The 22,494-nt window shown below is 50.5% G+C and overlaps 1 protein-coding gene across 4 annotated transcripts in view; it reads left to right on the forward strand.

Annotated features, from left to right (window-relative positions):
- Positions 1–9,969: 9,969 nt before the first annotated feature.
- Positions 9,970–22,494, forward strand: part of LIMS2 (LIM zinc finger domain containing 2) — a 34,594-nt gene continuing 22,069 nt past the window's right edge. The window contains exon 1 of one of the 4 annotated variants that reach the window (XM_061135218.1): positions 9,970–10,090. In XM_061135218.1, the coding sequence (XP_060991201.1) occupies positions 10,080–10,090 (11 nt within the window). In that variant the 5' untranslated portion in view covers positions 9,970–10,079. Of the gene's footprint in view, positions 10,091–21,213; positions 21,236–21,612; positions 21,860–21,903; positions 21,982–22,494 lie in introns of those variants that run through there. The other 3 variants (XM_061135220.1, XM_061135219.1, XM_061135217.1) reach the window with 3 other exon arrangements.

Consider the following 22,494-nt stretch of genomic DNA (forward strand, 5'->3'; position numbering starts at 1 on the left):
AGTTTATGTGATCCACACAGTCAAAGGCTTTGGCATAGTCAATAAAGCAGAAATAGATGTTTTTCTGGCACTCTCTTGCTTTTTCAATGATCCAGCAGATATTGGCAATTTGATCTCTGGTTCCTCTGCCTTTTCTAAAACCAGCTTGAACATCTGGAAGTTCATGGTTCATGTATTGCTGAAGCCTGGCTTGGAGAATTTTGAGCATTACTTTACTAGCATGTGAGATGAGTGCAATTGTGCGGTAGTTTGAACATTCTTTGCAATTGCCTTTCTTAGGGATTGGAATGAAAACTGACCTTTTCAAGTCCTATGGCCACTGCTGAATTTTCCAAATTTGCTGGCATATTGAGTGCAGCACTTTCACCACATCATCTTTCAGGATTTGAAAGCCCAACTACAATTCCGTCACCTCCACTAGCTTTGTTCGTAGTGAGGCTTCCTCAGGCCCACTTGACTTCACATTTCAGGATGTCTGACTCTAGGTGAGTGTGAGTGATCACACCATCGTGATTTTTCTGGGTTGTGAAGATACTTTTTGCAGAGTTCTTCTGTGTATTCTTGCCACCTCTTCTTAATATCTTCTTCTTCTGTTAGGTCCATACCATTTCTGTCCTTTATTGAGCCCAACTTTGCATGAAATATTCCCTTGGTATCTCTAATTTTCTTGAAGAGATCTCTAGTCTTTCCATATACACTCTCTCCAACCATTCCTAAAGCTTGTTGTTATTGGTCAGTTGCTCAGTCCTGTCCAACTCTTTGAGACCCCATGGACTGCAGTGAGCCAGACTTCCCTGTCCTTCACCATCTCCTGAAGCTTGCTCAGACTCCTGTCCATTGAGTTGGTGATGCCATCCAACCACTTCATCCTCTGTTGTCCCCTTCTCCTCCTGCCTTCAATCTTTCCCAGCATCAGGGTCTTTTCCAGTGAGTTGACTCCTTGCATCATGTGGCCAAAATATTGGAGCTTCATCTTCAGCATCAGTCCTTCCAATGAATATTCAGGGTTGATTTCCTTCAAGACTGACTGATTTGATCTCCTTGCAGTCCAATGGACTCTCAAGAGTCTTCTGTAACACCACAGTTTGAAAGCATCAGTTGTTTGGTGCTCAGCTTTCCTTATGGTCCAACTCTCACATCCATACATGACTAGTGGAAAAAGCATAGCTTTGATCATACAGACCTTTGTTGGCAAAGTAATGTCTCCGCTTTTTAATATGCTGTCTAGGTTTGTCATAGCTTTTATTTGCAATTTTTAATTTCAAAGTTGTTATATGGATCATACAGTATGGCATCTTTTAAGACTGGCTTTTTTTCCCACTCAGAAAAATGCTCTTGAGATATGTCCAAATTGTGTATGTATCATTCCTTTTAATCCTGCTTCTCTATGTAACCCTTGAATTTTTTTTAGAATTCCATGTTGCTTCATCTATAGTGTTTTTTGGTGTATCTCTTTGTATAGATGTTTTAGTACTTGCTCTAAAAAGTTGTATATACATAACTTATCATGGTCTACTAGTGTCAGTATTTTACCATGTTGTGATAGTGTTACAGGCTCCTAGGGGGCTCTGCATTGTTGTCAGTGGAACTCTCCATGTTCAGTTTGGGTAGTTTACCCTCCTCCACCCTGGGATTTCTCAATCTGGCTGCTGGGAATAGGCAGTCCTCTTGGCCCCATGTGGGTGCCAGGCACTGATTCTGTGTACTCTTTTGGGTGTTCCCCCCCCACCCCACAAAGGAGCTGTTTCTCACATGCATGTGCTTGTCAGCACTCAGCTGGGTACTTGAGGGGGACCCTCTGACCTCGGAGTCCTCTGTCTGTGCAGCCTTCTCCTCCCCAGGGTCCAGCTCCCCCTGGGCGCTCCACTCCATCTCGACGGGAATCCTCTCGGCTCTGCCTGGGCTCCTCTTCTCCTGGTGTGGGTTTGGGAGCACCCTCCAGGCAATAAGCTGGGGAAACCACTGTCCACTGGTCTGTTCTCCTGTCCGCTATGGATCACCATCCTTTGCTACCTGCTGTTCCATTTCTGGAAAACAGTTGTTTCATATATTTGGTCTCTTGTTCTACATATTTTGTCTGGTTCCTGCTACTTCATCTTGGTTGAGCATAGGAGTCTTAGTGATTATTCTTTGTCTTGGAAAACATAGTTTTTATAAACATATATTGTGTTAATATGTAATAATGTTCTTATTGATTTTAAATGAATTGGTAACTAATCACAAACTTTCATTTTCATTTTTAATATGGTAAATATTGATGGACATGACCCACATAAATAAAAGTATCCTTGCTACACCTTGGTATATCCAGGTTACCTAAGTATGTTTGGTATCCTCAATACTTTGGAGAATCACTTCCACATATGGGTTTATTTAATCCCCATGACATCTCTATTAGGATTATTGTTACTAACCCTGTTTATAGATGAGGAGACTGAGGCCCAGGGCAGGGAAGCAGTTGTCCATCATATGGCTAGTTAGTGCCAGACAGTATTTGAACCCATGTAGCCTGATTCTGTGGTCTGTACTCTTCAAGTCACTAAGCCACACTGCTCTTAAGAGCATGGATTTGTCCACTTGATACAACATTTCTAAGCTTCAGAGTAACCATTAGATGCAGGCTTTTCCCTACATCTTTTCCCTCCAGGTGTCTGCACCCTTCTTGCCCAGCAGAATCCTTGGGCTCCAAGTGTCTTCATATGGACATCTTTTGGGTGGCCCTAGGGAAAAAGATGTACAGTTGACTTCTGCTTTGCCCTCATGCTACCCCACATTAATGGACTCAAACCTAACTGATAGACGTGCAGGTGGAATTATAGTTTCTCTGCATAGCACTGGTCAGAGGCCTTGCCCCTCCCTATAGCTGGTCAGTCCGTGAAGCAACATTAGTGCTAGTCAAAGTTACTGTGCCTTATCCAGAGGGGGGAAGCGGGGAGTGTCCGCAGACCTGCTTCTCCTGGGGCAAATCTCAGACCAGTGAACCGCTATGGAAATCCAGCATATGTAAGATGAATTTGAGCATCAACTGCATTTTCAAACAGATTTCCAGTTTTTAAAAAATACTTTCTATCAAGACATCTTCAAATTACAGATTCACTTAGGGGTAGGTACACTTTTTAATTTATACAAATTCAGTTCAGGAATTTATGTGTTGAGTAAAATGGTATCTGAGATGCTTCCAGCAACAGGAGTGTGATACGCACTTTATAATTAGGCAGCTTATCATGTATGTACAAAACTTACCAAGAATATTCAAAATAGTGTTAATCTAACTACTGAGCAGCTTCTCTGAGTAGAACCCTGCCCTTGGTTCAAGGGATAGAGCAATGAACAAGGCAGGAGTTTATCTTTGGAGAATTTACATTCTGGTGTATAGCACATTTATAGCATGAAGACAAGTCATTCTAAACAACACAGCAATACGGCATAACATCGCTGGTTCTAGTGAATAGCTGAGTGCCTGCTCTGTGTCTAGCCAGCCCTCTGTTGGGTGCTGTGTTGTGTAAAAGTTAAATGGTTCCAACCTTTGACTGGAAAATGAAAACCAGTTATCCTCATAAAAATCGTGCACATAGCGCACATGAATGCTGGCCCACCCCTTGCAAGCAGCACAAGTCCAGGGAGATCCCAGGGCAGCATTTTTGTATCACACAGTGTGACGAATGCTCAGCGCCGGACAGAGGGGCAGCCAAACAGTGCGGACGTCTGCCATGAAGAAACAGAACGTGGGATTGGGAACACAAAAGGATCACAAAATAACTCTGCAAAAGGATCACAAAATAACTGCAAAGGGATCACAAAATAACTCCGCCCAAATAAGACTGGAACCAAAGTATCCTTCTCATCTTGGGTAATGCAGCTCAAGGTAAGTTCTCTTCTTCCTGCCTCTGGGCGGTTCCCGATACATGAAGTTTTTATAGCAGAAAATTATAATTAATTTGCTGTGGTAGACCTAATCCTAAGAATTCCCTTCTTTGGGGACAACAATAACTGACAGGGAGGTGTCTTAGTAACTTTTCTTAGGTTACTCCAAGTGATTGCAGATTCTCTCTTCTCATGTCCTCCAAGGGGGCAGCTTCAGGGAGTGTACCTGCTCTAAGTATCAGGCTTCCCAGGGGCTCATGAACCCAGTTTAGCGAACGCTCAGTTTAGTGGCTGTACGTGGAGGCCACCCTGGCTTCTGTACCTTTGCCGGCTCCTCCGATTTCAGAGGGCAGCTGTTGCTCCGCTTGTCCTGCAGCCCTGGCTCCTGGCCTGCAGGGGAATAGACTTTCAATGGCACCTCCCCAGGGAGGCTGGCCCTTCCTTCCTTGGCTTCCTCCATCCTCTCTGGACCCTCGAAGGGCCTCTGGCTCCACCTCCAGCTCTAGCCCAGCCTCCTGTCCAGGGAGAGATGGGCCAAAATGCCTGGGTACCTGGTGGTGGCTGGACACTCCCAGCCGCTGCCCAGGCTTCTCCACGTGGCTGTGCCAAGAGGGCCGGGCAGCTGCTGTTCCCCAGACAAGTGACTGGCAGCACTCCACTCGGGTCAGGAAGCAGCAGGAGGAGGCCGAGGGGCAACTCAGCCCTCTGAGGTAGGGATATTCCACAGTGCCCATTGAGTGGTGTTCGTCGCTCTCGAGATGTGCATGGGGCCCAGCCCTGGTTCTCCCCGTCATTGTCTCTATGGCTTCTAAGTGGTCACGCTACTGTTGGGGTAAAGGACCAGCTGCAGCGGGGATGCCGAGCTCATCCTGGCTGGATGCTGGGCCTCCTGCAAGTCTGGACAGGTTGGGGGTGAGGGTGGGGAGCAGCTGATCTTTGTTCTAGACACAGGCTGGAGATGCTCCAATGGGAAGGTTAATGATTGGTTGTCCTCATGAGAAAGGGGAAGCAATGCGAACCTTAACGTGTGGAAGAAAGGTGGAAGCAGGGGAGGCTGGGGGAGAACTCTGTGGTCACTGTGCACAGGTGGGTTCTTGTTGGGTAACTGAGGCCAGGATGCTTTGAGGTGCAAAAATGTGGCTTTGCTGAATGCCAGCTAGAGGCATTCTTGGTCCAAACTCGGCCACTCTTGGTCCAAACCTGGGGGTTGAGTGAAGTCTGTCCCAGAGCTAAGGTAAGAGTGAAATACATTTCTCTCTTCAAAGTTCAAGGCAGGCAGTCTTTGGAAAGGAAGCAGAGCCATGAGTGGTAAAGCTTCTTGGCTCAGCTCCACCCCTGAGTAAACTAGACTCTGAATAAAGGTCCTGTGTTCTCTTTACATTGAAAAACATCTCTGGGTCTCAGTGGTAAAGAATCTGCTCTGCCATTGCAGGAGACGTTAAGAGATGTGGATTTGATCCCTGGGTCGGAAAGATCCCCTGGGTCGAGAAGATCCCCTGGAGAAGGAAATGGCAACCCACTCCAGTATTCTTGCCTGGAAAATTCCATGGACAGAGGAACCTGGTGGGCTATAGTCCATGGGGGTCACAAAAGAGTCGGACATGACTTAGCGACTAAGTAACTTTGTTTTTCTACAAGTGTTAAAAGAATTAGTGGGTTATGATACCACCAGCTTCTTTCACTGAGTTCTGCATGGTCCAAGAAGTAAGTAAGTACATTTTGTGCCGGTCAGCCGCTGTGTTCTGAGGGCATGCTCACATTTTAAAATAGAAAAACTTAGGAATTCCCTATGGTCAGAACTCCATACTTCCACTGCAGAAGGTGCGGGTTTGATCTCTGGCAGGGAAACTAAGATCCTGCATGCTGCGTGGCACAGCCAAAAAAGAAACATGCATTTGTTAAAATGACAGATGTCCTGGTGTGTGTGGGTGCACAGAGGTGGGTGTGAGGAGTGGGTGTGCCGCCCACTGTTTGTTTCTCTGCCTGGGGAGAGGCTCCCGCTGGAACACGCCAGGTGCTTCCCTGCCCTTCCCCAGGGATTCTCACAGGCCTCTTCAGAACAAACTTCAGGCTTGAGGCAGCTGGCTGATTTGAGTTATGCATCCCTACTCTACGAGGCTCAGTGTTGGACCATCCCCAACACCCTGACAGGGAAATGCCCAGACCAGTTCCAGGGAGGAACTGGGGCCCTCACATCACATGGGCCACTGTTAAGTGGGCATGACACTGGTCCTGCCCGCTGGGAAGGCACTCTGCCCCTGAGGGGAACCTGAGACCTCCTCCTCCACCCACACCAAACCCCCACGTGGCTCTGGGGAAAAGGCCGTTTGCTCAAGGCACCTGGAGGCCAGTTCTCACTGCTGCTGCCATGGCCATGCTGGTCCAGGGCGGCCCAACCCCTCCTTTGGCCCCCAGGACCGCCTCCCTCTCCCCGTGCCACGGGACCTCCAGGGAACTGAGTTAGCTCAGCTGTGGCAGTGGGCGGGAGTGGGGAGCGAGAGGGTGGTGTGGGGCAGCCCAGGAAATCCTCTGGGATGGGGGTGCTCACAGAGAGCCTGAGACCCAGATGTCACGGGGCCTGCCCCTCCCGGTCTCCGCTAGGACAGCTGTCACGTCGTCCACTGCTTGCTCTGTGGCCCAGCCTCGACCTCTGACATCCCAGAGCCTCATCTGTCCTGCTCTGAATCATCACATGCAGTGGGTGATTCAATCCTCACTTCTGAGTGTCAGCAGCTCTCTCCCTGTCAAACCCCAGCCTCCGAACTGCACCCTTTCCTCCTCCCTCCCTCACAGGACAACTGCCCACTTCTCTGCTCTCTTCAGAGCAGGATTTCTCCAAGCAGTTATAAAATTCTCTGCCACCTCCACTGCCCCCATCGGCTGCGGTGTTCCCCACCCCAGGGAGCGCCATCCGCAGGACCACAGGACCCTGGGAGAGGGCACTGCAGGGCCCCGCCTTACCCAGGTGGTGCTAGTGGTAAAGACCCTGCCTGCCAATGCAGGAGACAGAAGAGATTCGGGTTCAGTCCTGGGGTCAGGAAGATCTCCTGGAGGAGGGCATGGCAGCCCTCTCCAGTAACCTTGCCTGGAGAACCCCACGGACAGAGGAGCCCGGAGGACTACAGTCCATAGGGTCGCAAAGAGTCAGACACAACTGAAGCGACTTAGAACGCACGCATGCCTTATCCTTCCAGCTTGTTTCCTCACTCCCATGGGTCTCCTCCTGACACCAAACCCAGGTCCCTCCCTGACCTGCACCTGAAGCAGCTTGCACAAGGGAGCAGAGAGTAGTCGTGCTCTCTGGGCTTCTGTGACACCTCACCCCCACCTTCACAACCTGGCTTCCCTCCCTCACTGGGACCCCTGACCTCTCATCCTTAGAGGGCTTCTGACTCAGCACAGACACCTTCAGTGACCTCATGAGCCCCAGGGTTGAAACCCTATCTAGATGCACAAAACCGTCCACATCTTTGCAGAGATGGGACCTTGCTGAGTACCAGGTTCATGGCACCCTATTACCTTCCCTGGGATGCCCAAAAGGCTCTTCAGTGTTACATACCCCTCATCTGACCTGCCCCAGCTGTCCTGCCACATTGCCAACAAGCAGGAGAGAAAGAAAACCTGGCAATCATCTGGACTCTAACAGAAATCACATCCACACCTGCCACAAACACCCCAGTCAAGCATTCAGCAAAGCTCAAAGAATTTTACCACGAATGCTGAGATACCCGGTCTTCCCTGGTGATGTGGGTTCAATTCCTGAATGGGGAAGATCCCGTGGAGAAGGAAATGGCAACCAACTCTAGCATTTTTCCCGGAGAATTCCACCTGAGTCCACGGTGCCGCAGAGTCAGACTCCAGTGAGCGACTGACTACAGCAGAAAAACTAATCGGTGGTGGAAAAATTTGAGAATTGTGGCTACCTCAGGGAGCTTCAAATAATGGAACAGGCCTCTTTCGCTTAAGGCTTCTCTCCGAGTAATTTCTGGAGATTCACCCACGCTGGTGTCAGAGTGTTGTGTCCGGCCCCAAGACTCAGAGCCTGTGCTCTGGCCCCGCCCTCTCCCTTATTTCCGACGCCCCGCCCTTCTGTTCTCCTAATCACCTTCTTGATGACCTCAAGGCCCCCGCACTTGCTAACTTTTTCCCTCATTCAGTCGTCACCGCCACTTGCCTCTCCACTCTAAAGCAGCCCTGTACACTGCCTTTTCTTTGCGATACTGTTCCTGACTGAAACCGTATTTATTTATTTGCTTGCAGTTTGTCCTGCACCCCAGCTAAACTCAGTGAGAACCCGGCCCAGGTCCTCTTGTTCACAGCTGAACCCCCAGTGCTCATAAACCATAAATAGTCTTGAATGAAGAAGTGATGAGTGATTCAACATCTGAATAACCATTGCCAGGCAACTGCCAGCTCTTTCCTGCAAATCTGACCTGTAGCAGCACTGTAGGAGGCTGGCAGACAGCTTCTTGAGGCTCCATCTCTCTAGCAGGGCTGAATGATGGCACAGTCGCCACCCAGTTCTTGCTGAGTTTGCCCTGGCCCAGGGAAGAGGCACTCTGAGTGACAGGTGAGCAGCAGAGAGCTCTGGTTTGGCCCCAGGTGGATCTCCTCCTGCTCAGTGAACATACGAAGGGGGGCTAGAAGGCTGGAGGGCAGGCATGGGATCCCCAGGTAGGGAGCAGGTCCCTTTAGTGTTCTGCTCTCTACTTTTCATCCCCTTTGGTTCCCACAAAACCCCAATATTGGATTAAGCATCCAGTCCATTGCTGGTGCACAACCTCCAACACATTTGCGTCTCTGTGTCGGCAATTACAAAAAGCATTTCTCTATCAACAGGCAGATGACCCAAGAAAGCAACCATACTTTTCACTTAATCATCAAATTGCAGTTAATCAGAATCAGCCAAGACACATTTGCAAAAAGAACTGCAAACTGCAATAGTTTCAAGATACCAGCTACTTAGGAACAGGTGCCTTTTCCAAGCTTGCTCTGCAGGTATAATGCTGCACGTTACTATCAGTTCATCGCTCTGAATTCCACTGTTTATTTGTGGGTTGCTACTTGGCATGACCATTTCTAGATAGTTTTTGTCTGTCTCCAAGAAGTAAGGCAATGTTCAGTTGGTTTAACAGACCAGGCTGCTCAGTTTCATCCCAGTCATGGTATTTGGGCTGCCTTGAATTATGAGCTACACTCCACTGCCTCGCTAGAAATTTCTGCCTTTAGGTGGAGTAAAGGTTTTGTTTATTTCACATTTTTATTCAGAATATGTTCCCTAAATTTTTATATTTCTACAGGTCAGTTTAATGACTCCTCTCTAGCTTTCCTTGGTTCTCCTCAACTTCTGCGTTTGGTTCATCTTTTTATAGAGTAACTTCTGCTAGGTTAGGGGGCTGCTCACAGACTCGGATGACTTGGGTATCTCCGGGGGAGGGCACTGGCCTTGTAAGTATGCAGAATCAGGCTCCTGACTCAAAGGGCGCGCCCCTCGACCTTGACTTTCCTGGAAGCTGGACTTCGTGGACTGGGAGTCCCCAGTGCCCCGGGAGGGAGTCGGTGTCCAGATACGTCTGTCTGCAGAATTAAAGCGTGAAGGTGACCCCTTCTCCTGCCCGGGGCCGCAGCGGGGACTCGGGGTTGGGGACCAGCGAGGAGGTGGCTTCAGCATCTCTCCCCCGTTGCTCCCTCCCCCGCACGTGTTCGCGTTCCAGGGCAGCCCGGGACAGCCGGGGCGGGGACAGCTCCGGGCGGGGCGCCCCCGCGGGGCCAGGGGGCTTGTTCGTGTTTATTTTAACTTCACTCCCTTTTAAAGGAAAGCTATGCCGGGAATCCGGGAGGTGGCCAGCGAAGCCGGCGGGGAGGACGTGACCCGCGCGCTCCGCAGGCCGTGTTCGGGTGTCCCCAGAGGCGAGGCTGCGCGCGGGGCGCGGCGCCCCCTCCCCGCCCTCCAGCGCACTGCGCCCACCGCCTCGCCCCCGCCTCCCGCACCCCCACCTCCTGCGCACGGCGGGCCCACCCCCGCTGCGCTCCAGAGCGAGCCCCCCTCCGGCTCGGCGCGCTGGGCGGGGCGGGCCGCGGGCGGAGCGGCTCCTGCCTTTTTTGGGCGTCTCCTCGCTCTGGGCGCGGACCTGCCGGCGCGCGCTCGGCTAGCTGCGGCGGCGGCGGCGGCCTAGGGGTCCCGAGACGGCCCGGGTCCGGCGTGCGCAGCCATCATGACTGGAAGGTAACTGCCGCTCCCCGCGCCCCTGGGTGGTGGGCGCCGTGGGCCCGGGAGGGGGCGCCTGGGGCTCCAGGCTGGGCGGGGCTGCGGGACGGGACCCCGGCCAGCCCAGACCCCTGCGGGCACCCGGGCCTCACCAGGCCCCGGCCCCTCCACCTCTACCCCTCCCCGGGTGGCAGCGCTGGTCAGGTCAGGGACGCCCGCCCCGCTCCCGCGCGTCCAGCCCTCTGGCCGGCCCCGGGCAGCGGCAGGTGAAGGGTCTGTCCTTTCTCGGACGTTGGAGCCATTACCACACCCGCCCCCTGCTCCCGAGAACCAGCGCTCCGAGGGGCCAGGGACTTGCTCAAGGTCACTACCAACAGAAAGGCACGGCGTCAAAACCCCGGCGGTCGGCTCCCACCGGCTTCCCCGCCCGCTAGCTGGGTGATCCTGGTGACAGCTCACCTCTGGAGCCTCTGTTTCCTGCTCTGTAAGATGGGGGTGGTAAAAATGGTAAACGGTCTGTCTGGGGACCTAGCCAGACCTGCCCCCAAACACAGGCTGCACAGGGATGGGTTGAACCCAAGAAACTCCCCCAGGCCTGGCCCGGTTTCCACTTTTATATCCCATGTGGCCATTTCACAGATGAGATGACTGATGCCACATAGGCCAAGTGACTCACCAGGCCAGTCACACGTCCACCAGTGTCTGGCCAGTGCTGGCCCCCGCAACCCTTTCTGGAACCTGGCTGGGTACACATGCATGACTCAGGGGTGGGAGGGGCTGGTCTCTGAGGCCCACAGGCCCCCTTTTAGCCAAGCCCTTGGAGGAGGATGCTCTTTTTTATGACCCCCTTGGCTTGGGGCTGGAGGCTGGAGGGGACCCCGTGGCTTTGCTGGGGAAAGGAGCTTGGAGAGGCAGTACCCAGAAATGGGGAGCAGCCACAGAGGGCAGAGAGGTGGCCCCAAAACTTAGGTGATGTGCAGGGCAGTCACCCAGCCTTCAGGGTCACACAGATCACCAGGAAGGCTATGGCCTGGAGTCCTAGGGCAGTCCCAGGAGCCAGCACAGATCCTGTTTTCTGGGGAATCCTGTGCTTCACATGCGGTTTACTGCCCACGTCCCAGACCTCCCGCCCCAGCCCAGGTCTGCCGACAAAGCCCGCTCCCAGTGCTCACCCTGCCAAGTGTGCCCTTGCCTTCCTGTCCCTCGCAGGGCACCCCTGCCAGCTGCCTCATTCCCCACCCTGTAAGCTCCCGAGGAAAAAAGGGAGAGAGAACAGGGACAGAATCAGGAGCAGCGACAGACAGGTGTTGATGTGGGGCTGGGATGCGTGACAGGTGGTTTTCCAGGCACAGCGGAGATCGTGTAAGGCCAAGCTGCATGTTGTCAGCTTCCATAGTAGCTTCAGCTCTGATGCCCTGGGGTGGGGAGAGGCAGAAACCCAGAAGCAGCTCTGTTCCCTCAGCAGGAATTCTTTCCCCCCTGAAGCCCGGGGGCCTTCCAGGGAAAGGGGGGGGGGGATGGGAATCAACTTGGCCAGAGGACAGCCCAGCAAGAGAAGCTGGGAATGCAGGCAAGGGTGGGAACAGGGGCCAGCCTGCTCCAGCTGCTGCCCAGCTCCAGTGGGCACCCTGAGCCCGAAAGATGCTAGTCATCAAATGACACAGGGACTGCAGTGAGCCTTGGAAAACACTGAGTTGGGTTAAAAGTAAAACTGCTCATCTTAGAGAGTTAGGGGCTCCCCTGGTGCCTTAGACAGTAAAGAATCTGCCTGCAATGTGGGAGATCCGGGTTCTATCCCTGGGTCAGGAAGATCCCCTGGAGAGGGGAGTGGCTATCCACTCCAGTATTCCTGCCTGAAGAATTCTCTGGACAGAGGAGCCTGGTGGGCTGCAGTCCACTGAGGTTGCAAAGAGCTGGACACGACTGAGCAGCTAATACTTCCATTCCCTCACTAGGAAAAACCCAGAAACAAAGAGGGAATAGAAACATTAAAAGAAAGAAAGGAAGAAAGAAAATAGCCTGTGGTTCCACTCTTCAGAAATGCCCTCAGTAACATTTTGGTGGTTTTCTTTTCTTGGGTATTCTTCTGCTCTTTTGTTTTTCACGAGCTGTGAGTGGTCTGTGAGCCCATGTCCCCATCCTCCTTTGAAGCTGGCCTACCACAGGTAGCACCCATGCCAGGTCTGGCTGACCCCTCTTCCACACACAGGCACAGGGGCCAGCCTGGCAGAGGAATGGACACCCGACCAGTTGTTGGGGTGGGTGAGGTTTTTCCTGTCCCAGAAGCTGTGGAGTTTCATTTTCATTCTGTTTCATGACACCATTCCCTCTACACATCCACTACCCCCATGAGATGCCAGGGCAGTTCTCACACCTGGATGCTGGTCTTCCCCACATCATCCCTTACTGCCAAGACCAGACTGATTTTTGGAAATTACGCTCTCCTTGTGTATACCTCCTGCACCTTCTGGGCTCTCCCTGCCAACGGTGTAAAGCCCCGCCCTCCAAGCAGGCAAGACAAGAGGGAGGTCAGTGGGGGAGCTGCTGAAGTGACCTGGAGTGACATGCGTGCCTGGGCACTTTGGAACTACTCCTCCGAGTACTGTTAGCAGAGGGGCTGCTGAGGAAGAGACAGGGAAGGAAACGAAGCCTCTCCTTGGCAGTCATGGGGCTAGAGAGGAGGAGGGGTATTCAGGGGGCCTGGGAGGGGGAGTTTGGACCCAGGGCAGGTGCCCAGTTTGTGGGGGCAGGTGTGGGAGCGGACACAGAGCTAGTTGGGCCATGAAGCATTTGGAGAGAAGCGGTAAGTCTTGGGGGAAACCCTGAGACTGGACATGAGGGCCTGTAGCCCAGGAGAGGGCTGAGCTAGGCCAGAAGAGTGAGTGAGCCTGGGACATGGGCGTGGTTATTTAGGGAGCCTCCATGCTGTGGGAAGAGGCTCAGCCCTGGCTGCAGCCCCGAGAACTCTGGACTTAAAAACACTGTGTCTTTGTCCCAGTTGAAGGGACCTTTGACGTCAACGTTTTCCACCCTTGGGCGGGTTACCTCCCCTGCCCAGGGACCTGACCTGTCAGCGGCTGTCCTCCGGAGGGAGCCTGGGGCAGGGTGCGCACAGCTGTGACTCGGTGGCTTGGCCTATTGGAGGGGAGTCCCACCTACCACATGACTGACACCCACAGAGGCTGCCAGCTCACAGCCGGGCCCCATGCTTGGTACAGTGCAGAGTGGAGCTGCTGCATCCCTGTCCTTACACCTGGCAGCCCCCTCCCCCTGTCCACCACATCCCCCCACCTGTGCCCCCAGATGTTCCCCACCCTTCCCAGGAATATGCCCAGAGGAGCCTGCCAAGGAGCAGCTAGGGTGGCAGCCAGAGCCCCTGGGACAGCACATGGGGCTGTGATGGACTCAGGGGTTTAAGCAAAGTGTGAAGCAGGTGACAGGGGATGTGCAGCTGGGCCCTGAGCCCCAGACTGGGCCTGATGGGGGCGCCCCGCCCAGGGCCCTCACCTCCTCCCTTTTCTTCTGGTGGAGACTCCCCTCTCTGGCTGGCCATGGGAGTGCTATGGGGCCTGATCTATAGGGTATGTGCAGTTCCGTGCTGTAACACCTCTTACTTGGGCTCACTTCAAGCTACCAAGGTGATGCGAACCAGTTCCCGGAATTCCTGAGAACTGAGCACTCAACACTTGTGAGCTGGCATACTGCTTGTTGAGGGGCTGGGCTTTTGCTGCACAGCGGCTGACCTACCTCTCCAGTCACACGGCCGCTCTCTGCTCCCACCGACTACGTGCAGTCACACTTAAACCATCCTTAGGGCTTCATTTCTGCTGGGGGGTGGGGGAGGGAGGGAGGGGAGCAGAGGGAGGCACCTGAACAGTCCTTCTTGTTCTGTTTATTCAGATCTTCTGAATTTTGGATGATGACTGTTTATTCGAGATGACCTAATAAGATGATCTTAATGAGATGCTAACGTGAGATGACTGTATCTCACTAAGATGAGATGTCTCATATATGTGTATATAAAACCAAACATACATGCACAGTAAGAAAATACAATCACTCAAAATGTCCTGTGGGGTAAGAAGGTTGAAATTATCATTCATCTCAGCCATGCCAAAGAATCTGGGCGAGTTGTCTTCAGCCCCCCAGTGAGACTGGCTCTGGCAGAGAGGCTGTGGTGGTATCACTGGCTGCCTTGGGGATGGCACTCACCACCCAGAAAGAGATAGCAACCCCGCCTCCTAGCTTCCTGCTGCTTCTGGGGTCCTTTTCTCTTAGTAAGCAGCATAGTTGCATTCTTCCCTATGTGTGTGCTGCTTTAACATTTGAGATATGAATCCCATACCATGAAATTCACTATCAGAGTGTGCAGGTCAGTGGTTTACAGTATATTTACCAGGTTGTGCAACCATCACCACTAATTCTGAATATTTTCATCATCCCCAAAAGAAATCCATTTGCAGCTAATCCCTTCTTCCCCCAGCCCCTGGCCATCACTAGTCTGCTTTCTGTCTCTACAGGTTTGCCTGTTCTGGATGTTTCATATAAATGGAGCCATACCTTAGGTGGCCTCTTTTTTTTCTGCCTAACTTCTTTCATTTAGCATAATGTTTTCAAGGTTCATTTACATTGTTGTATGAATCAGTACTTTGTTCCTTTTTTGACCAAATAATATGCCCTTATATGGATAAACCACATTTTATCTGTATAATTCATTTGTGGTGGATTTTGTTTCCACTTTTGGCTCTTATGAATAAATGCTGCTGTGAATATTCCTACATATATTTTCTACTATCTGGAGAATATACCTAGCAGTGGAATTTTGGGGTCCTGTAATAACTTTATGTTAAACTGAGGAATTGTCAAGCTGTTTTCCAAGTAACTGCATCAATTTTACATTCACATCAAGAATGTCTGAGGGTTCCGTTTTCTCCACTTATCGTTATCTGTTTTCTGTTCCTCTTCAAGTTGTTTTCAATAACTATTCTGAGTTCCTTGCATTTATTTCCATGTGAATTTTAGGATTACCTTGTCCATTTCTGTTGTTTTCCTCTATTTCTTTGCATTGATCACTGAGGAAGGCTTTCTTATCTCGCCTGGCTATTCTTTGGAACTCTGCATTCAAGTGGGAATATCTTTCCTTTTCTCCTTTGCTTTTCACTTCACTTCTTTTCACAGCTATTTGTAAGGCCTTCTCAATGCAAAGAAATAGAGGAAAAGAACAGAATGGGAAAGACTAGAGATCTCTTCAAGAAAATTAGAGATACCAGGGGAACATTTCATGCAAAGATGGATTTGATAAAGGACAGAAATGGTATGGACCTAACAGAAGCAGAAGATATTAAGAAGAGCTGGCAAGAATACACAGAAGAACTGTACAAAAAAGATCTTCACGACCCAGATAATCACAATGGTGTGATCACTCACCTAGAGCCAGACATCCTGGAATGTGAAGTCAAGTGGGCCTTAGAAAGCATCACTACAAACAAAGCTAGTGGATGTGATGGAATTCCAGTTGAGCTATTTCAAATCCTGAAAGATGATGCAGTGGAAGTGCTGCACTCAATATGCCAGCAAATTTGGAAAACTCAGCAGTGGCCACAGGACTTGAAAAGGTCAGTTTTCATTCCAATCCCTAGGAAAGGCAATCCCAAAGAATGCTCAAACTACCGCACAATTGCACTCATCTCACATGCTAGTAAAGTAATGCTCAAAATTCTCCAAGCCAGGCTTCAGCAATACATGAACCATGAACTTCCAGATGTTCAAGCTGGTTTTAGAAAAGGCAGAGGAACCAGAGATCAAATTGCCAATATCTGCTGGATCATTGAAAAAGCAAGAGAGTGCCAGAAAAACATCTATTTCTGCTTTATTGACTATGCCAAAGCCTTCGACTGTGTGAATCACAATAAACTGTGGAAAATTCTGAAAGAGATGGGAATACCAGACCACCTGACCTGCCTCTTGAGAAACCTGTATGCAGGTCAGGAAGCAACAGTTAGAACCGGACATGGAACAACAGACTGGTTCCAAATAGGAAAAGGAGTAGATCAAGGCTGTCACCCTGCTTATTTCACTTATATGCAGAGTACATCATGAGAAACACTGGGCTGGAAGAAGCACAGGCTGGAATCAAGATTGCCAGGAGAAATATCAATAATCTCAGATATGCAGATGACACCACCCTTATGGCAGAAAGTGAAGAGGAACTAAAAAGCCTCTTGATGAAAGTGCAGGAGAAGAGTGAAAAAGTTGGCTTACGGCTTAACATTCAGAAAACTAAGATCATGGCATCTGGTCCCATCACCTCATGGGAAATAGATGGGGAAACAGTGGAAACCGCAGATGGTGACTGCAGCCATGAAATTAAAAGATGCTTACTCCTTAGAAGGAAAGTTATGACCAACCTAGATAGCATATTAAAAGCAGAGACATTATTTTGCCAACAAAGGTCTGTCTAGTCAAAGCTATGATTTTTCCAGTGGTCATGCATGGACATGAGAGTTGGACTGTGAAGAAAGCTGAGCGCCGAAAAATTGATGCTTTTGAACTATGGTGTTGGAGAAGACTCTTGAGAGTCCCTTGGACTGCAAGCAGATCCAACCAGTCCATCCTAAAGGAGATCAGTCCTGGGGGTTCATTGGAAGGACTGTTGCTGAAGCTGAAACTCCAGTACTTTGGCCACCTCATGCGAAGAGTTGCGATTCATGGAGTCGCAAAGAATTGGACACGACTGAGCGACTGAACTGAACTGAGAGGTAGGTGGCAAGTGCCTATGGCAAGTGCCAAAATTTGTAGTTGACAAAATCAATGTCTCCCAGCTTTTACTGAAGGCCTGAATGTATTCTCAGGCACATTTCAACGTCCAACCAGGCATTTTACAACTCACCTTAGTTCTCACTTCCTGCTGCACAGAGCTAACAGGACCTGTCAGAAGTGAGAGCTTAGGACCTTCTCAGGGCTCTCCTGAGCATACACAGCCCTGGGCATGTGCATGGCTTTCTGGATTCCCAGGGATATGTCAGTTCTTTTCAGAGCTCCTAAGCACATCTAATTCCTTGGTTTTTCCTTTTAAGCTTCTTTAAGTTAGTCATCTGTTTGCCCAACTGTTATCCACTGTCTGTGACAATGATACCATAGGTGTTTATGATCGTAATATATGTGAAAAACTATCCCTAGGTGAGGCTTTCAGCACTGGGTTGGTACGACTGAGGTCACATAAAGAAAAGCCTTCAAGTGTGATCTTCAAGGGAAGACCAGGTCATTCTTTTGGGAATGAAGCCTTGAAAGAATTTCAGCCCTCTTCTCCCCCATTACTGGGAATGTTGGCAGTTACTTTTCTGGGTAGCTCTGGAGTTAGGAATTGGGGATTAAGGTACTAAGATAAATTAAAATGCCATAAAAGTGTTCTTACCAAGATTCAGCTTTTTTTTTTTTCTGCTTTTATTCCCTCCCAGTTATTTTTTAGCTTATCTATTCTTATTGCAATACAATATTAATTTTAGAAAATGTGCAATATAATGATTTTATATTTGTATATATTGTGAATTGATCACCACAGTAAGTCAACACCTGACATCATAATTATAAAATTTTTTTCCTTGTGATGAGAGGACTTTTAAGATTTATTCTCTTATTCTCTTGAAACTTAGCAACTTTCAAATACAAAATACAGTATTATTAACTATAGTCACCCTGCTGTACATTACATCCCCATGACTTATTTATCTTACAAATGGAATTTTGTACTGTTGATTCCCTTCACCCATTTTGGCCACTTCCCATCCCCCACCTCTGGTAGCCATCAATCTATTCTCTGTGTCTGACCTGGGCTTTAATTTTTAAAATTCCATATGTAAAAATAAATAAATAAAAAAATAAAATTCCACATGTAAGTGTGATCATGCAGTATTTTTCTTTCTCTGACTTATTTCACTTAGCATAATACCCTCAAGTTTCATCCATACTGTTGCATATGGCAAGATTTCATTCTTTTTTTTTTTTTTTTTTTGCTGCACTGAGTCTTCATTGCTGCTCAGGGGCTTTCTCTCGTTTTGGGGAGAGAGGGGTGCTCTTCACTGCGGTGTGCAAGCTTCTTATTGTGGTGGCTTCTTGTTGCAGAGCATGGGTTCTAGGCCCAGGGGCTTCAGTAGTTGCAGCTCGAGGGCTCAGTGGTTGTGGCTTGCAAGCTGTAGAGCGCGGACTCAGTAGTTGTGGCGCGCAGGCTTACTTACTCTTTGGCATGTGGAATCCTCCTGGGCCAGGGATCAGACCCGTGCTCCCTGTGTTGGCAGGTGGATTCTTAACCGCTGAAGCACCAGGGAAGTCCCTTTGTTCTTTTTTATGGCCAAATAGTATTCCATTTCATTTATATACCACATCTGCTTTATCCATTCATCCATCAATGAACACTTTAGGTTGTTTCCATAGCTTGGCTTTTGTAAATAATGCTGCAATGAACACAGGGGTGTGTATATCTTTTCAAATTAGTATTTTTGTTTCCTTCAGGTAAATGCCCAGAAGTGGAACTGCTGGATCATATTGTAGTTCTATTTTTAATTTTTTTTGAGGAAACTCTATACTGTTTCCATGGTGGCTGCATCAATTTACATTCCCTTGAACAGTATGCAGAGGTCCCTTTTTTCCCACATCCTCACCAATGCTTGTTATTTCTTGTCTTCTTGGTAATAGCCTTTCTGACAGGTGAGAGGTGATAATCTCATTGAGGTTTTGACTTGCATTTTCTTAATGATTATGATTATAATATATTGAGCATATTTTCATGTCATCCTTTTGGTCATCCATATGTCTTCTCAGCTGTTTTCTTTTTTTTTTTTTTTTTTGCTGTCTGGTTACTGCAAGTCTTTAGTTAATTTATAGAGTTCGGAAAAAGGTGGCTCTGACAGTTTTTGCTAGTTTTTTCATTGCTTTTGTTGTTGTTTAGTCCCTAAGTTGTGTCTGACACTTTGCGACCCCATGGACTGTAGCCTGCCAGGCTCCTCTGTCCATGGGATTTCCCAGACAAGGATACTGGGGTGGGTTGCCATTTCCTTCCCCAGGGGATTGTCCCAATCCAGGGATTGAACCCCTGTCTCCTGCACTGGCCAGCGGATTCTTTACTGCTGAGCCACCAAGGAAATCCTTCATTGATTTTACGGAAGGACGGACTTTCAGAGGTCCTTATTCTGCCATTTTTGCTGACATCATTTTTGCTATGTTTTCACAACTCTGTTCTCTGGAGCCAGAATGCTGGACAGGGAGGCCTGCATAACTGGCACCCTCACCCTGCAAGAGAGGCTGCACAATTGGAAAACAAGGCTATGCAGAGATTTGGGATTTGAACTCATTCAGTCACTAAACTTCTCTCAATTTCTAGCCTCTGGTGCTCCTTTTACAGTAAATATTTGTTGAATCAATTAGTGTTTGGTAATCTTGGACTTGAACTTCATTGAAAATGAGGATGTGCAAAACAGCTGTGGCTATAGCCTCCCTCCCAGGTCTATCCACCATTGTGGACATGTTCCCTCACTAAATGTAACTGTGACTCTGGCTGAGAGCTCTGGGCTCTAGAGATCAGAATTTCCATACGGGTCAGGTTGAATGGAGGCTGGTAAGAGGGGCCTAGGCCCTGGGCCATCAACTTGAAGCTGCCCTAAGAAAACTCTATACCCTAGCTTTCTTAAGCATTCAGCTCTAAATCAGAAGGCAGGAGGTGATCCTTCTACTTGTTGGCTCCAGGCTCAGCTTCTCTATGCCCTTTTAGCCCCTGGTGCCACCTTTAAGAAAATATTTATTGAATTGATCAGTACTTGTTACCTTTGGAATCAAGGTGTATTGACAAACTGTACTGCACACAATGACTGTAGTCACCTGGCTGTGTTTGGGTGTTGACTCCCAGAGTGGTTAATGAGCACTTACTTCCTTGAGTTTGAATTTAATGGGTGATGTTCGTTCTTGGATGTGTAGGCCTGGCATCTGAGTGCTGGTGGATCCCCTCTAAAGTCTCCTCCTTCCCCAGTGTCAGAAGACCAGCATCCTGCTGTCTGGAATGATGGAAGGCAGGGGAAGGTACTGCTCATGCTTTCTGACCTCACTAGAGAGGTTTTTCAGGGAAATGGAATCACTGTGATAGATTTCTGTGAGTGCCGTGGATCCTTATTAAATGCTGATCATGGCTCTTCCTTGGCTGTCAGTGGCCACAGTTCAGATGCTGGTCGTGGGTGTTTGCACATAGATCACAGTAGCCCCACCAATAAATACCTTTAGGTAGAAATGCATGGAAACCATGCCTTCCTGGGGGTTTTCCATCAGATCCTGCTGCTTCTGCGCTCTGTGAAGAGCTGGGGGACTGCATGCCCTCTAGGTTTTGGCTGTGTGAACTTCTTTTGGAGTGGATGGTTATTTGTTGGCCAGGTCCAGAGACTAGGCTACCCTGGTCTGGGTCTCCTGTGCTGTGCCTAGTCGCTCAGTCGTGTCCAACTCTGCAACCGTGGACTGTAGCCCGCCAGGCTCCTCTGTCCGAGGGATTTCCCAGGCAAGAATACTGTAGTGGGTTGCCATGCCCTCCTCCAGGGGATCTTCCCAACCCAGGGATCCAACCCAGGTCTGCCACATGGCAGGCAGATTCTTTGCCATCTGATCCATCAGGGAAGCCCAAAAACACTGGAGTAAGGAGCCCATCCCTTCTCCAGAGGATCTTTCTGATCCAGGAATTGAACTGGGGTCTCCTGCATTGCAGGCAGATTCTTTACCAGCTGAACTATCAGGGAAGCTGGGTCTCTTGGGTCTCCTAGGTGGCTGCACTTTCTCAGGGAAGGGACCAAGGCAGAAAGTGGGCACATGTGTGAATCCCTCATCAGCTTCTTGACTGCAGGATTCCTAAGCTGGCTCAGGTCCATACTGCCCTCCTCAGAGGAGGACATACCATCGTCAGCGCTTTCAGGGGGCCTAGGATTTCCTCGGAGACTCCTGGCAGCCCGGAATCTCTAGGCAGCCTGCCCTGCCACTGTGGACTCACCTCTGTGCTGGTTGGGATCTTCCCAGCCTGTCGCCTCCCCAGCCCAGACCCAATCCTGCTAGCCTCAGCTTTCATTGCGCTGCCCCCGCGGCGGGAACAATATCCTTTCTATTTGGAGTTGACTCCGCTGCCCTTTGGAGATCGCAGTGCGTAACGTGAGCTCCGGTGCAGAGGGGTGGGTGCCTGGCCGCGGTGTCCGGTCGTTCGTGGCTGCCCGCGGCCGCACCTGCCCTCCAAGGCTGGGGTCCCTCGACCCGGCGGAGCGGGCGGCAGGAGGGAGGGAGGCCGGTGCCATGGCCACCCGGCTGGGCGCGCTCGCCGCGTCGGGGCTATACCGGCGGCGCCAGCACCGGCAGAGCCCGCCGCCCGCGGCGCCAGGGTAGGTGGCCCGGGGGGCAGGGCAGGGGCACGGGGGACAATGGCCGGAAAGCTGCGGCCGCGGGCCTTTCCTCGGACACCCCGCCTGGCCCTTCCGACGGCGGCGGCCGCCCGGCTGCCCGCAGCCCGGGGCGTGGGGACAGCGCCTGGCTTGGCGGTCAGAGTGCGGGCGAGGCGCGGCTTCATCCAGCCGGGGTTACTGATCTGGGATCAGCACTCGGGCAGGGCGCTGAGGATGGGGCGCTCAGATAAGTTGTCGAAGTAACCGCCACTACCGCTTTCAGGCTCCTCCAAACTTTTTGGCTGCTTTCTAGCGGATGGAACTGAGCGGTCAAGGAGCCTGTTGGACATCACTCATCTATAAAAGGGGCTAAGCAGTGACTTGAAGCCAGGTTGGACTGACTCAAAAGCCTGAACTGCTCTATCCTGGGGAGAAATGCTGGGCTAGACCAATGATGAACGCTTCCTTTGGCACTGGGAGCAGGAGCCTCTGGGGCTCAGGATGGACCTCAAGGTGTCTCTGAGGATGAGTTAATCTGGGGCGGAGAGAGTCTGAAGGGCACATAGATAGTGGAGCCCTCCGAGTGAGAGTGGGGCTGGGGGAGGGGGTCCTGGACTCCTTGATTTTGCAGCATCTCAGGGGCCACCTGGGTGGAAAGATCTGCTAGAAAATGGGGCAAGAGAGCAGTGGGGGCTGTGGGTTTGTTGTCTTTTGCATCAAAGCAGCAGGTGGGAACCCTGGGGTGTGGGCGCAGAGTGTGGGGGAGGACTTGAAAGTTGGGAGGAAGGGGGTAGGGATTTAGGGATGAGGCAGAGCAGCAGTCACAGAGGTGGGGTACCTGGAGGACCCGGGGAGAAGAGGAGGTTTAGAGGCTGATGCTCAGCGGTGACAACAGAGCACTTGGAGGTGCATGGGAGGGGAGTGAGCCCTCAGAGACGTTCGGGGGTGAGAACGCGGCAAGCGGGAGGCTGTCGCCTGGGGCGTGGGAAGCAGAGGCTGCACAGATGCACCCGCGCGACTCCTGCT

The sequence above is a fragment of the Dama dama genome, chromosome 33 (assembly GCF_033118175.1).
Source record: "Dama dama isolate Ldn47 chromosome 33, ASM3311817v1, whole genome shotgun sequence".
Taxonomy (NCBI): Eukaryota; Metazoa; Chordata; class Mammalia; order Artiodactyla; family Cervidae; genus Dama; species Dama dama.